Source organism: Sarcophilus harrisii, chromosome 1 (assembly GCF_902635505.1).
Source record: "Sarcophilus harrisii chromosome 1, mSarHar1.11, whole genome shotgun sequence".
NCBI lineage: Eukaryota > Metazoa > Chordata > Mammalia > Dasyuromorphia > Dasyuridae > Sarcophilus > Sarcophilus harrisii.
This window is the reverse complement of record NC_045426.1, coordinates 665,962,148-665,975,453: the sequence shown is the minus strand read 5'-3', so window position 1 is coordinate 665,975,453 and position 13,306 is coordinate 665,962,148. Positions and strand designations below refer to the sequence as shown.

The following is a 13,306-nucleotide window of genomic DNA, read 5'->3' as shown; positions in this document are numbered from 1 at the left end:
CCCTAGTTCCTTTGCTAGGAATATCCTTGAAATATCATTCCAAGCCCTCTGATCCTTTCAAGTAGAAGTTGTGAAATCTTGTGTCATCCTGACTATAGTTACAAGATGCTTCTTTTTGACTGCTTACAATATTTTCTCCTTGACCTGGGAGCTTTAGAATTTGACTATAATATTCCTAGGAGTTTTCATTTTGGGATCTCTTTCAGGAGATGATTGGTGCATTCTTTCAATTTCTATTGAACTAATATAATTCTAGAATATCAGGGCAGTTTTCCTTGATCATTTTTGAAAGATGATGTCTAGGGACTTTTTTTTTTCCAACATGGCTTTCAGGTAGTCCAATAATTTTTAAATTATCTCTCCTGGATCTGTTTTTCAGATAAGTTGTTTTTCCAGTAATATATTTCACATGGTCTTCTTTTTTCATTCTTTTGGTTTTATTTTATTGTTTCTTGATTTTTCATAAAGTCATTAGTTTCCATTTGCTCAATTCTCGTTTTTTGTGTGTTTCTTGTAGGAGGCTGTTGACTTGTTTTTAATGATTTTCTTACACCACTCTCATTTCTCTTCCCAGTTTTTCCTCTACCTCTCATATTTGAGATTTTCAGAGTCCTTTTGGAGTTCTTCTATAGCCTGAGAGGTTTCAGAGATAGGAGCTTTGACTTTATTATCTTCTCTGCGTGTGTTTCTTGGTCTTCCTTGTTACCATAGTAACTTTCTATGGTTAGAATTTTTTTTGCCCATTTTCCCAACATCTTTCTTGACATTTATTTGTCAAGACTTAACTCTTTGTTAAAGTAGGGCTTTGCTTCCAGGGTGGAAGGGACATTGTTCCAAGCTTCAGGGTTTTTGTGTGACTGTTTTCAGGGGTAATTTTGAAAAGCTGTAATGTTTTTGGTTCTTCCAAGGTAGTATGATCTAGGGGGAAGTGTGTCTGGTATATGAGTGACCACAGGCACTCTATTCTGCCCTGGAAGTGTGACAAGGGCCACAAACTCTGGCACATTAGTGCTCCTCCCTGCCCTGGGACTGCCAGGATCGCATCCCGGGTCTGAGTATGGACAAGGCAACACAGCCCTGCCTCAGTGCTAACAGAGAGGCTCCTGGTCTCTCCTTCTGACCACTTGTGTGACCCCCTTGCTGTCTGTGGCTGAGAGCTCTGGAAGCAGCTGCTGCCAGTTCAGCGGCTCCCAGTGCCTACTTCTGACTTGCTGGGGCTGGGGCTGTGCTGATCTGGCCTGAACTGGACTGTGCAACAGACCTTTCCTGCTGACCTTTTTAGTTGTGTTTGGGAAATTATTTTACCCCCAACCTTTCCAGGGTTCTGCTGCTCCAGGAATTGTTTAATGGCATTATTTAAATATGTTCAGAGGAATTTGGGGGCAGGGCTTGGGGGATTGCTGTCTTTTTGGCTATTGTGGATTCTGTCCCTTTTTTAAAATTTAAATTAATTCTTTAATTAACAAAAAATCTTTTTTTCTTTCTTACCTTATTGAAAAACAAAACAACACAAAAGTCTTGTAAGAAATATTCATTGTTAAGCAAAGTTAATTCCCACATTGACCATTTCTAGAAAAATATCTTATTCTGGACCCTGAGTCCCTCACCTTCATTCTAGAAAGACCTGAGTTTCAGACCCTCCTCTGACATACATTCTGTGAGCCAGGACAATCTCTCAGCACTATAAATTACAGGGTGTTTTCTCACCAAAAGTTTCCTAAATAAATCCAAAGCCATGTCAGACCAATAAAATCCAAGATCCTTGAGCCCATAAAAATGATTGTACAGAACCTCCGGAAATCTAGAATCTAGGCCTGTGTTCCCAGGGCCTGAGGACATCAGGATGGGTCAGGGAAGGGGAGCCTGGGGCCTGATCCCCATCCTGGGTTCTCCCCAGCCCTGCGAGGTCCTGTGGCAGCAGTGCTCCCTCCAGATCTCCCATGCCATCCAGTTCGTGGTGGAGTTCGCCAAGCGTATCTGCGGCTTCATGGATCTTGATCAGAATGACCAGATCATCCTCCTCAAAGCAGGTGAATCACTGCAGGCCTGGGCCCCGATCCTCCTCCTCTCCTGGCTGGGAAGCCTGGGATCGTAGCTACCGGCATCCCGGGATCTTCAGGCTTTGAAATGGAAGGAGACCTTAGAGATCATCCAGTGCAACTCATTCATTTTATAGATGAGGGAAATGACTATCCATGGTCACACAGGCAGTGACAGAAGCAAGGCTCAAAAGCAGGTCTTCTGGCTCCAAAATCCAGATCTTCTGGCTCCAAAATCCAGATCTTCTCTCCCCTTCCTTCAGGGAGCCTCTGGATTGTAAGGGGCCTTAAAGGCTCCACTTGCAAGAAAGCCCCTTTACCGCCTTCTGGTGGCTTCTTGCTTTAATACTTCCAGTGACAGAGATCTCCCTGCCTATGTACATACTGCCCAGTCCTGGCAATGTATTTACTGAGTGCCTTTTGCGTACCCCAGCCCTAACTCTGCAGTGTCTTGTGTTGTTAAATAAATAGTTTTTTCTATGTATGAGTCAGTCTTCTCTCTGTCCCCTCCCGCCCCCCCCCCCACTTAATTTTCCTCAAAGATAGCTCATGGATTTCCCTTCTTTCTTCCCATCCACAATTTAGAAGAGCTTCCCCCCCCCCATCCCTCACCCCTAGCCCATTCCAGGTGTTTAACAAATGCTTCTTAGGGCTTCGGGGAGAGGGGTTTCCTTCTTTCAAATACATTTAGATTCCAGATCAAAGCATAATTTTTAAAAAGGATCTTGCCTCTGGGAGGGAGGGTGGGAGGAGGGGGATGCTGGGCTGTGGGGGTCAGCTCCTTCCCTTTCTTCCCTTTTTTCTCTCCCTTTGCTTGTCTCAGGTTGCCTGGAAGTGCTGCTGATCCGCATGGTTCGGGTCTTCAACCCTTTGAATAATACTGTGCTTTTTGACGGCAAATTTGGTGGGATGCAGATGTTCAAGGCTTTGGGTAAGGAAGCCTCTTGGGCTGAGGGAGACCTTCCCAACTAGCCTTCAAAATGGGGTCAGTGAACGTGGGCTTCTCCTAGCTACAGCTAAAAGGCTGCTGTGCTTCCTGCCCCTTTCTAGCCAAGGAGAGGGTATACCTGTATCATCTGGAAGGGGCATTTGCCCCCATAAGCATCCACTTATATCAGCACAGATCTGGAAAGCCAAAAAGCAAGCCCCTGCTGAAAGGGCACACTGCACGTGTTTGGATCACACAGAACGGAGACTGGGATCCAGCTCCTGCCCTGGCTCTAGTGCCGTGCTCCTTCCACTTTATCCCACTGACCCTTGGGACCCCTGGCCTTGGGAGATTGGGGACAAACATTTCCTGCTTCCTCTCCTTCCTGGAGATGGAGCCAGGGGGAAATCTGACCCTCAAAGGGGCTGGAAATCAGCACAGGAAGGGAGTACCAGGCCCAGAACTCATGTTCTTCTCTTCTACCCATGCTCCCTGTCCCTGGTCTGTGCCTCTTCCAGCCTGTGATGACTTAATTGGAGCCATCTTTGAGCTGGAAAGGGGCCTGTGTCGACTGCAGCTGTCAGACGAGGAAATTGCTCTGTTCACGGCAGCTGTCCTGTTGTCCCCAGGTAATGAGGAGTCCTTAGAAGAGCTACAGTTATTCACAAAATATAAGGTGTCAGCTGGGAGGGCCCTTAGAACCCAGGAGGTCAAAGCCAGGAGGGCCGTTAGAACCCAGGATGTCAGGGCTGGGAGGGCCTTTAGGACACAGGATGTCAGAGGTGGGAGGGTCCTGAAAATAAAGGGAAGGCTCTTAGAATAGAGAATATCAGAACTGACAGGACCTTTAAGACATAGAATGTCAGAGCTGGGAGGGAACACATCAGAATCATAGAATTTCTGGATTTGCAGAGACCTCAGATGCCATCTAATCCAACCTGTACTTGCACAGAATTCCCTTCCACAATATTCCCAATAAATCAATATCCAGCCTACAGTGAGGATCCTGCACTTTAGGTCCTGAAGCAGCTTTTTCCATTTCACCAAGCTCTAATGTTAGACATTTTTCCATGTAAAGAACTAAAATCTGCCCCTCTGTATGTTCCACTCATTGCTCCCTATTCTTCCCACTGGGACCATAAAAAACCAGCCTTTCGGACACCTGAAGACCGCTCTAATGCTCCTCTTCCTCTCTGTGATCACCCTATTACAAGCTTGCCAGCTTTTGTTTTTATTTATTCTTGAGGACACATCCCAGTTCTTCGGTCCTTCCTACTTGGGACACCTTACATGGGGTCAACAATTCTGATTCTCCCCCCCCCACCTCCCCATCTTTGGCATTATTACTCTATAAAGATCATAAGATTTCAGCTTTTTTTTTTTTTCCTAGAGCCAGAAAAGATCTCTTAGGTATTAGTCCATATTCCTCATTTTACAGATAAGGCTGAAGATAGTCAGTGTAGAACATGGATTCAAACTCAGGGCCCAAGACTCCAAATTAATTTCTTTCAACTGTTTAGTATCTAAAATCTTAGAGCTGGAAGGGACTTCAGACCATCTCATTCAAGGATTTTTAACAAATTCATGAGCTTGCTTTTTATTTTTTAAATTTCTCGATAATATTTTATTTTTCCAATTACATATACAGATAGATTTAAATTGAAGCTTTTTATTTTCAAAACATATAGAAGGATAATTTTTCAACCTCGACCCCTTGCAAAACCTTGTGCTCCAATTTCCCCCTTCCCCCAACTCCTCCTGGAGATGGCAAGCAATCCAATATCAATATACATTTTTATAAGATTTTGAGTTCCAGATTATTTTCTCCCTTCCTCCCTCTTCCCCAAGACAACAAACAATTTGATATAGGTTATACATGTACAATCATTTTAAACATATTTCCATATTTGCCATGAACTTGTTTTTAAAAAATATTTTGATAACTTTATCTCAATACATTTGATTTCCTTTACAATCCTGTGTAGTTAAGACATTTAAAAATATTTATTCTGCCAAGGGGTCCAGAAGCTTTACCAAATTGCCAAAGGAGTCCAGGATTCAAAGAAGATTGGTTGCACCCAACCTTCCCATTTTTACAAATGGGGAAACTGAGTCCCACAGAAGACTAGAGCTATATCTAACATTTTTTATCAAGTCAGTAGCAGAGGAGGTACTAACTAGGAGCCAGGTTTCTTGTTCTCCAACTCTTCAAAGCGCTTAATGATGTGTTTTTTTCTGCTTGCCCTGTGGTTATCCACCCTGCACCTGGCAGACCGACCCTGGCTTCTTGAAGCGAAGAAGGTCCAGAATCTCCAGGACCAGGTTTTTCTCGCTTTGCAGCACGAGATCCAGAAGCAGCCTTCTCCGGAGGACAGGCTGTCCAAGGTAGAGCTCTTGTGGGGTAGGGGCATAGAGACTTGGGGGGGCTGAACCAGGGGGTTCAAGCGACCTGCCACCCCAGGGCGCCAGCGGGCCATTAGCAGATCTCTGTGAAGGTTGTTCTAAACCCAGATTCAGCACCGGTATTCTCTTCTAGGGCCCAATTCACCAACCAGATCTCAAATGAGCTCTTCCTGTGTGGAATGTCACCCCCTTCTGCTCCTCTCACCCTCAATCCCGATATCTCCTGCTAAATCCTGCCCACCCATCACGACTCGGCCCAGATCTCACCTCCTCCAGGATACTTCCCCTAAAGGCCTTGGTCGGCAACAAGCTTTATCTCCTGCTCCAGTCTCACCCACCGCCTCCTGCTGTGTACTTAGGGGGACCATTTTCTATTACATGCTTCCTACCCCATTGCTAGACTGGAAGCACCTAAGGGCATAAATCTTGTCTTCTTCATTATTATTCACTTAGCAATGCTTCGAGATCATTGTTTACAAGAATGAATGGCCCAACTTACATAATATATTATGATTTATGAAATGATTTCCATAACAAGTGCCCAGTGAGGTAGAGAGGGCTCCCCATTTTACAGATAAAGAACCCAAGGCTCAGAGAGTCAAGTCAATATGTATTTATTATTTATTAAATTTATTTATTAAACACCTACTAAGTGCTAAGCACTGCGCTAAGTACAAGACACATAAAGCTACTTTCTCAGTTCTCAGGGAGTAAAGTGGACCTTTGAACTCAAACCCAGCTTTCAGAATTCTAAAATCCAAATTATTTTTAATCAACAATTTTTTTCTTTTTTTTCTCCCAATAATATTAAATTTTTCTAAGTCTATGTAAAATAGTTTTCAACGTTCATTTCTATAAGACTGTGTTCCAAATTTTTCTCCCTTCCTCTCTAATCAGCAAATTTTTCAATCAATACATTTTCATATTGGTCCAATAAGTAGTAAATAGTACTTAATAAAATGTATGCGCTATGTGCTCTTAACTTTACAAATATCCTCACTGGGAGATAGATGTTATTATTAACCCAATTTTATTATTTTTATGGTTTTATACTTATTTATTTACAGCTGAGGAAGTTGAGGCAGACAGAGGTAAGGGAGGGTCACTCAGCTAATAACTGCCTGAATGCGCGTTTGAGCTCAGGCCCTGCAAAGGCCCAGGGCCCGGGCCTCGCCTGGCCGGGCTGACCGGAGGTTCCGCCGTCCCTCCTTCCTCTTGCTCTCCGCCCTAATGGCCTCCCTCTTTCTTCCTCTGCAGCTGATCTCCAAGCTGCCCCTGTTGAAGGCCATCTGCCGCCTCCACCTGGATAAGCTGGAGTGTTTCCGCCTCCTGCACCCCGAAACAGCCCGCCTCTTCCCCCCTCTCTACAAGGAGGTCTTCAACACGGAGCTCCAGTACAGCGCCCTCCGGGAAAGCTAGAGGCCGCGGGGCCGTCTCCGGGAGGAGGAGAGGGCAGGTGGATGGATGCTCCGCGGCTGCGGGGGGCGAGGCCAGAGGTGGGACCTCCGCCCGAGCAGGGAGAGTAAGGGCCGTGGGGAGGGAGAGGCAGGGGGGCGAGGGGGAGCAACCGCTCGCTCCCGGTGCCTCCATTTCCCCTCCTGACGGTTCGGAGTAGCTGGGGAGGGGAGCATCCCTTGCTGGATGTAAGGGGGATATGCCCGAGGAGGAGGACCTTGTAAGTGATGGACAAAGCCGTCCCCTGCCCAAGTTCTCCCGAGAGCGCCGGACGGGGACCCCTAAGTCCCTAGCCCAGGCCTCCCTCCCCACTTGGCAGACGGACAAGGCGAGGAGCCCCAGGTGTCTCGGCCCGGGAGCACCCCCAGACTGGGAACTTCTCTGCGAGAGCCAGGCTTTGTGGGACGTTCTCTGAGTGAGAACAGGCTGACCTAGATTCACGCGCTGGGAGCTGAGGATGGAGCCCCGCTGTCCTCCCCCCGAGGCTGTCTGGAACGGGAAGTGGGGAGCGGCCCCCAAGGGAGACAAGATGGGGCCGCTTGGGGAGCCGGACATCAGGACCCATTCCCAGGACTGCGGCTTTAGAGCTGGAAGAGACTTTTAGAGACCAGCGATTTCACTCTCCTCATTTTACAGAGGAGTAAATTGAGGCCCCCGAGAGAGGGAGGGATCTGCCCGAGTTCATGTATGTCACAAATCTGGGGGCGCGGATCTGCACCCCAAACCTTTCCCACGTCCAGCACTCCTCCTGTTGTTCTGCACCCTTTCGGACCTTACTTTCTCCCTCAGTGAAATGGGTGGCCGGGAGCGGACTGACTGGGCGCCTTACTTTGTGAGGAGGCGGTAAGTGCTTTCCGAGTTCAGAGCCGGCGCTCCATCCATTTCGCCATCTACCTGACTAATTGACTCCTAAATTCCCTGCCAGCTCCCAGAGCTTAGTTGCTCCTGATTTCTCTCGTATGTGTCCTATGTGTGTGTGAAAAAATGAATTTGTTTTAAGACTCAGTTTCTCCATCCACTCGGTGGTCTCTAGGCTCCCCGATATCGGCTCTGGCTTCTGTGATCTGCTGTAGCTCCCGGTGGCCAAGGAAGCAGGGAAGGGAGGAGTTCTTGTGTTTAGGGGGAGGACTCCGGATCCAAAGGTCCTTCTTGGGTCCATTGCTGTTTTCTGCCTCTAAAGGGGGCTCAAGCTCTAAGGATGGATGACTTTGTGGAGATTTTGAGGAGGAAAGGGGAGGGGAGTCAGTCACAGAATCATCCCCTGCAGAGTTAGGCTGAGGGGTCCGTTTGGTCTCATATCTAAGTTCTCAGGTTCTGGATCAGTTCTAGATCAAAGCAAGCCTAGACTAAAAGAAACTTCCTCCTAGTGCAAAGAAGCCCTGGAAGGGACACTACACTGAGTTTAGTGGAACCCTGTGGCCCATGGGTCAGTCAACAAGACCGGTTCTTTTACAAGTAGAGCAGAACTTGGCCATAAAAATAAGAGCAGTGTCCTCTTCCCTAGCCTTCATCGGATTCCCATGAAACTTTGGGAATAGTTTCTGGAACCAGTGCACAAACCACATAATAGAAGCCATTTCCTTACATAGGCTTTGATGAGATTGGAATTGTGGTTCAGCATTGACTCACAGTGTGGCCTTAAAGCCTTTGCCCTTTTTAAGTTCAGTTTCTGGTTGCTAAAATAAAATGAAGTTAGTAATAATCTGCCCTGCCTATATCACAGGGTTGTTCAATTCGTAAGATCACAGGCGGAGAGATGGAAAAGACCTGAGAAGTAGTAAATTTATAGAGAGAGAGATACTCAGAGCACTAATACCTAATAACAAAGGCCCCTTGTAGGAGATGGCATTTGAGTTGAGACTTTAAAAGAATTAGGGGTTTATTAGAGACAGATATGAGGAAGGAGAGCATTCTAAGCATGAGAAATGCAAATGCACGGAGGTGGGAGATCAGAGGAGATGATGGTTGTGGAAATATTCCATTAACCCATACAGCAAAGTGCTGTGCAAGTATCTATTATTCATATTACCAGACCCAGTTTGTTTGTTGTTCCAGTTGGAATTCCCCAGTTGGATTCTCCGTTTTATTCACCAGAAGCAGTTCCCAAAATCCAGATCCACCCACAAAGGACAAAGCTTAATCCAAAGCATGAATGTGCCACAGGTTCTGAAGGTCAGGTCTCAGCTGTGACACCATCATTGGGGTATGTCTGGCCCCTCAATTCATCACAACTTTGGAGTATGTGTAAGTTTTTCTCTTTGTATGTGTAATAGAATATCCAGGCTGGAGAACCCTTAGTACCCAGAATATCAGAACTGGGAGGGCCCTTAGAACATGGAATATCAGAGCTGGAAGGGTCCTTGGAACCCAGAATGTCAGAGCTGGGAGGGCCCTTAGAATCCAGGAGGTCAGAGCTGGGAGGGTCCTTAGAACACAAATGTCAGAACTGGGAGGGCCCTTAGAACACAAATATCAGAGCTGGGAGGACCCTTAGAACCCAGGAGGTCAGAGCTGGGAGGGCCCTTAGAACACAAATCTCAGAGCTGGGAGGACCCTTAGAACCCAGGATATTGGAGCTGGGAATGTTCTTAGGACAGAAATTATAACCTATATGAACAAGCACCCCTAGATCCCCTTCTCTCCCCAAAAAATATTTAAGGAGAGGGCGTTCACATAATCTGTCTAGTAACTGGAGTCCTGGACTCTCAGTCAGGCACCTGGGTTCATAATCTGCTTCCAACATCCCAGTAGTGTGGTGCCGAGCAAGTGACTTCAATCCTCTGAGTCTCAGTTGTGTCTTCAAGTTTGTAGTTACAATTCCATTACTGCGGGACAGACTCTCAAACTTTTTGATCCTAAGACCCCTTTACTCTCTTAAAAAAAAAAGATCGAAATCTGTAAAGAGCTTTGTTTTTATAGGTTACATCTATCAAAAATTTAAGTATTGGACATCAAAACATACATTTTAAAATTTATTAATTCAATTAAAATAATATTAATAAGTCCATTATATAGTGTTCATTGTTTTTATTTTATTTTATTTTATTTTATTGGCAAAAGGCAGGTTTATTTAGGAAAGAGATTACAGAAAAAATGATGAGATACAATTGAAATAGAGTGGGAAAGCATATGAAAGACAAGTTCCTCAGTGGAACTCATAATTAAGGGAGCACCCCATGAGGTTGAGGCAGGCCCTTAGCTGGCAAGCTAAATCATGAAAGGGACTTAGTACCCTAAAAGAATTAATTAGCTGTAAGGAGGGGAAGTAGGGTTGAGAAGCATAGAGGAGTAAGAGGAGATACCACATGCTATGGGGGAAGGTTATGGGGAAAGACACAGGAAGCAAAATGCCAGTGGCAGACTGTTCCAAAGGAAAGCCCATTATATGTTAAGATAACATTTTTAAATGAAAAGTAATTCTATTTTCCAAAACAAAATTTAGTGAGAGGCATAGGAGTATTTTACATATTTTTGTAAATCTCTTTAATGTCCGACTTTATAGATGACAACTAGATTCTCCTATCTGCTTCTGCATTTGATCTGTTGCAATGTTTGTTTTGGTTGAAGAAAATTTGGCTTCATCTAGCTATGAAGTTGGAAAAGCAAGGAGTATCTTAATAGGCAAATAACATCTTAGTATTATTATAAAAACAGATTTGATTTTAAGGATCTCCTAAAAGGTACCCTGGCCATGGGCCTACACTTTGAGAATGTTGCTCTACAAAAGACTTGATAAGAAAACCTTTTCTTCCAATCCACAGGAGTATCTTTCCATTTTATATTTTTAAAGGAACTGTTTGGGGTACTAGGATGTTGATTTACCCAGGATCACACAGTATGTGCCAGAATTGAGACAGAGTCCATTTCTTTAAAAAAAAAAAATTAATTTATTTAATATTCTTCCCCAGTTACTTTCAAAACAATTCTTTTTTTTACATTTGTTTTTAAGATTTCTGAGTTCAAGGTTCTCTCCCTTATCCTCACCCACAATTAAGAAACTCTATGTGGAGTTATGCAAAACATTTCCATAAAAGTCAAATTGTGAAGGAAAATAAAAACCTTCAAGAAAAATTAAGTTGAAAATAGAGTGAGAGAAAAAGTGAAAGAGAGCGAGAGAGCGAGAGCGAGAGAATACAATGTGTATTCAAACTCGATCACTTCCTTCCTTCTCAGGGTATGGGTAGGATTTTTCATCATAAGTCCTTCAGAGTAGTTGTGGATGATCATACTCCTGAGAACAACAAAGTCATTTACAGCTGGTCAACTCCGGACATTGCTATCACTTTGTATATAGTATATTTTACTTTGTTCGTGGAAGACTTTCCAAGTTTCTTTTTTTCCCGAGAGCATCCTGTGCATCATTTCCCAGAGAACAAATAAGATTCCATCAGAGAAGCTTGCTTTGAAAACTTTTTGACGATTACTTTTGTTAATTTTATTTATTCTCTCTCTCCTTCCACCCTGTCCCTCCTCAGAAGTGTTTTGCTACTGATCACTCCCTTCCCCAATATGTCCTCTTTTTTATCACACACTCTCCTTACCATATCCCATTCCCCTCCTATTTTCCTGCAGGGTAAAATATAGAAATCTACCTACACCCATGTTGAATATGTATATTATTTCCTATTTGAGCCAATTCTGACGAGAGTAAGTGAACACATTTCTTACTCTAAGGTCAAGTTCACTATCCATTATACCACATTGCTACTAATTTTCATTACCTGCTTCGTAAAGTTGGGTATTTTTTGCTTGGCAAAGCTTAAAGTATTCTAGAAACAAAGTATTTTTTATTAGGATCCTCAGAGGATCTTAGGTTCTTGTTCAATCACCCCATTTTATAGAGAAGGAAACTAAGAAATTGTGTAATGGCAAAGCAGTACTCCAGTGTTTTCTTTACTTTGTTACAGTTCTCTGGGAACTGGGTCATCCCAACAGCCCCAAACCTTGGGAGATCCCAACCCAAGAACAGCTTCCCTCCTTGAGTTCAGCTAAGTGTCAGATATGGACCTACATAGGCTGAATTTTTTTTCCTCTTCTTCTCTTTTCTTCTTTTTTCTCTTCTCTTTTATTCTTTTGCTCTCTTTTTTTCTTTCTCTTTTTCTCTCCTCCTTCTTCTCCTCTTCCTCCACCTTCTTTTCTTCATATGCACATGTCCCTATGCATATGCATGTATATATATGTACTCATACATGTATGTGTGCATGGATATATATGTATATACACACCCACATATAAAATGTCCTAATTGTTCTTGCAATTTCCCAGACTCTAAAGGTAGCCTTAGAACTTAGAGCTTTCTAACCAAAAGGTCCAGAGCTGAAAAGAACCTTAAGAGATCACCTAGTCCAGCCAGCTCATTTTGGCCAAGGCCCAGAGAGTGGAAGGGATTTGCTTGGGGGTCATATAATAATTAATTCAACAGAGACTTGAACCCCAGACTTCCAATTCTTGCCCCGGGGTTCTTAGTTTTCTGTCATTCAGTGTTATTATCCACAGGCTGAGCCTGAGCCTTGCATATGACAGTTCAGGGGCTAGAAAATGAGATGAGAATATTTTGTTTTTTTGGCTTTGGCGTTGAAGCAGTCAGGGCTAAGTGAGTTGTCCAAGGTCACACAGCTAGGATGTGTCAAATGTCTGAGGCTGCACTTGAACTGAATTCCTCCCGACTCTAGGGCCATTGCTCTATCCCCCGTGCCAGCTACCTGCTCCGAAATGAGACTAGATTGAGGTCCACTCCTTGGTGCTGTACCCCACATTTCAGGGAGACTGCCAGAAAAAATTGGACCCAATTCCTGTAACCACCAAAATTTTTTTTGAACTTTCATTAGTGTGGATGGGAAATCTTTCTAAAAATAGGTTATGTATCTCTCTTTTTTTAAAATAGAGGAGACCGAACAGAATATAACCTTTTTTTGTCTTTCCTTTTGGATGAGCTAGGCAGGATTTGTCTAAAAATGGAATGGGCTGCCTTAAAAGATAGTGAGTTTGTCCTCGTTAGCAGGTGGATATTTTAAGGGGATGGAGGTAAAAGACAATTCGTGCTACAGATAGGGGAGAGACAAGAGTCCTCAGAGATTCCTTTCAATTCTGAATCTCTGATCATTTCGAGGATCACTAAAAATATACTTCCCAGGAACATAGGGATTCCTTCAGAGGTTGGGCAATTATGTGGAGCTGTTTACCCCTTCCCCAGTCTGCTGGCTCTTTGAGACCTTCTATCTGTTCTTTATAGTTTTCTGTCTTTTTTTCTGGTCTGGTATCCATTATCACCTCTCCTCAATGACTATAGGCTTAATTCAAACTCCTGAGCTTTCCTATTTCTAATATAAGTTAGAGAATCATATAACCAAACTCATTCATACTGTATACAAATTATGAGTAACTGGGCAGTGAGTGAAGGAGTGTCTATTGAAGCTGTACCACGATATTGTTCATCCCCAGATCTCCACCTTTTTTATGCTTCCTTAATTGTGTTTTGGAC

General features: G+C 44.0%; 1 protein-coding gene across 1 annotated transcript in view; it reads left to right on the top strand.

Annotated features, from left to right (window-relative positions):
- The window catches only part of LOC100917048 (nuclear receptor ROR-beta-like), a 32,606-nt gene extending 23,409 nt beyond the window's left edge, over positions 1-9,197 (top strand). Inside the window, exons 6-10 of the mRNA XM_031948127.1 lie at positions 1,898-2,030; positions 2,863-2,970; positions 3,486-3,596; positions 5,240-5,352; positions 6,628-9,197. Coding sequence (XP_031803987.1) covers positions 1,898-2,030; positions 2,863-2,970; positions 3,486-3,596; positions 5,240-5,352; positions 6,628-6,789 — 627 coding nt within the window. The 3' untranslated portion in view covers positions 6,790-9,197. The remainder of the gene's footprint in view (positions 1-1,897; positions 2,031-2,862; positions 2,971-3,485; positions 3,597-5,239; positions 5,353-6,627) is intronic.
- The last annotated feature ends 4,109 nt before the right edge of the window (positions 9,198-13,306 follow it).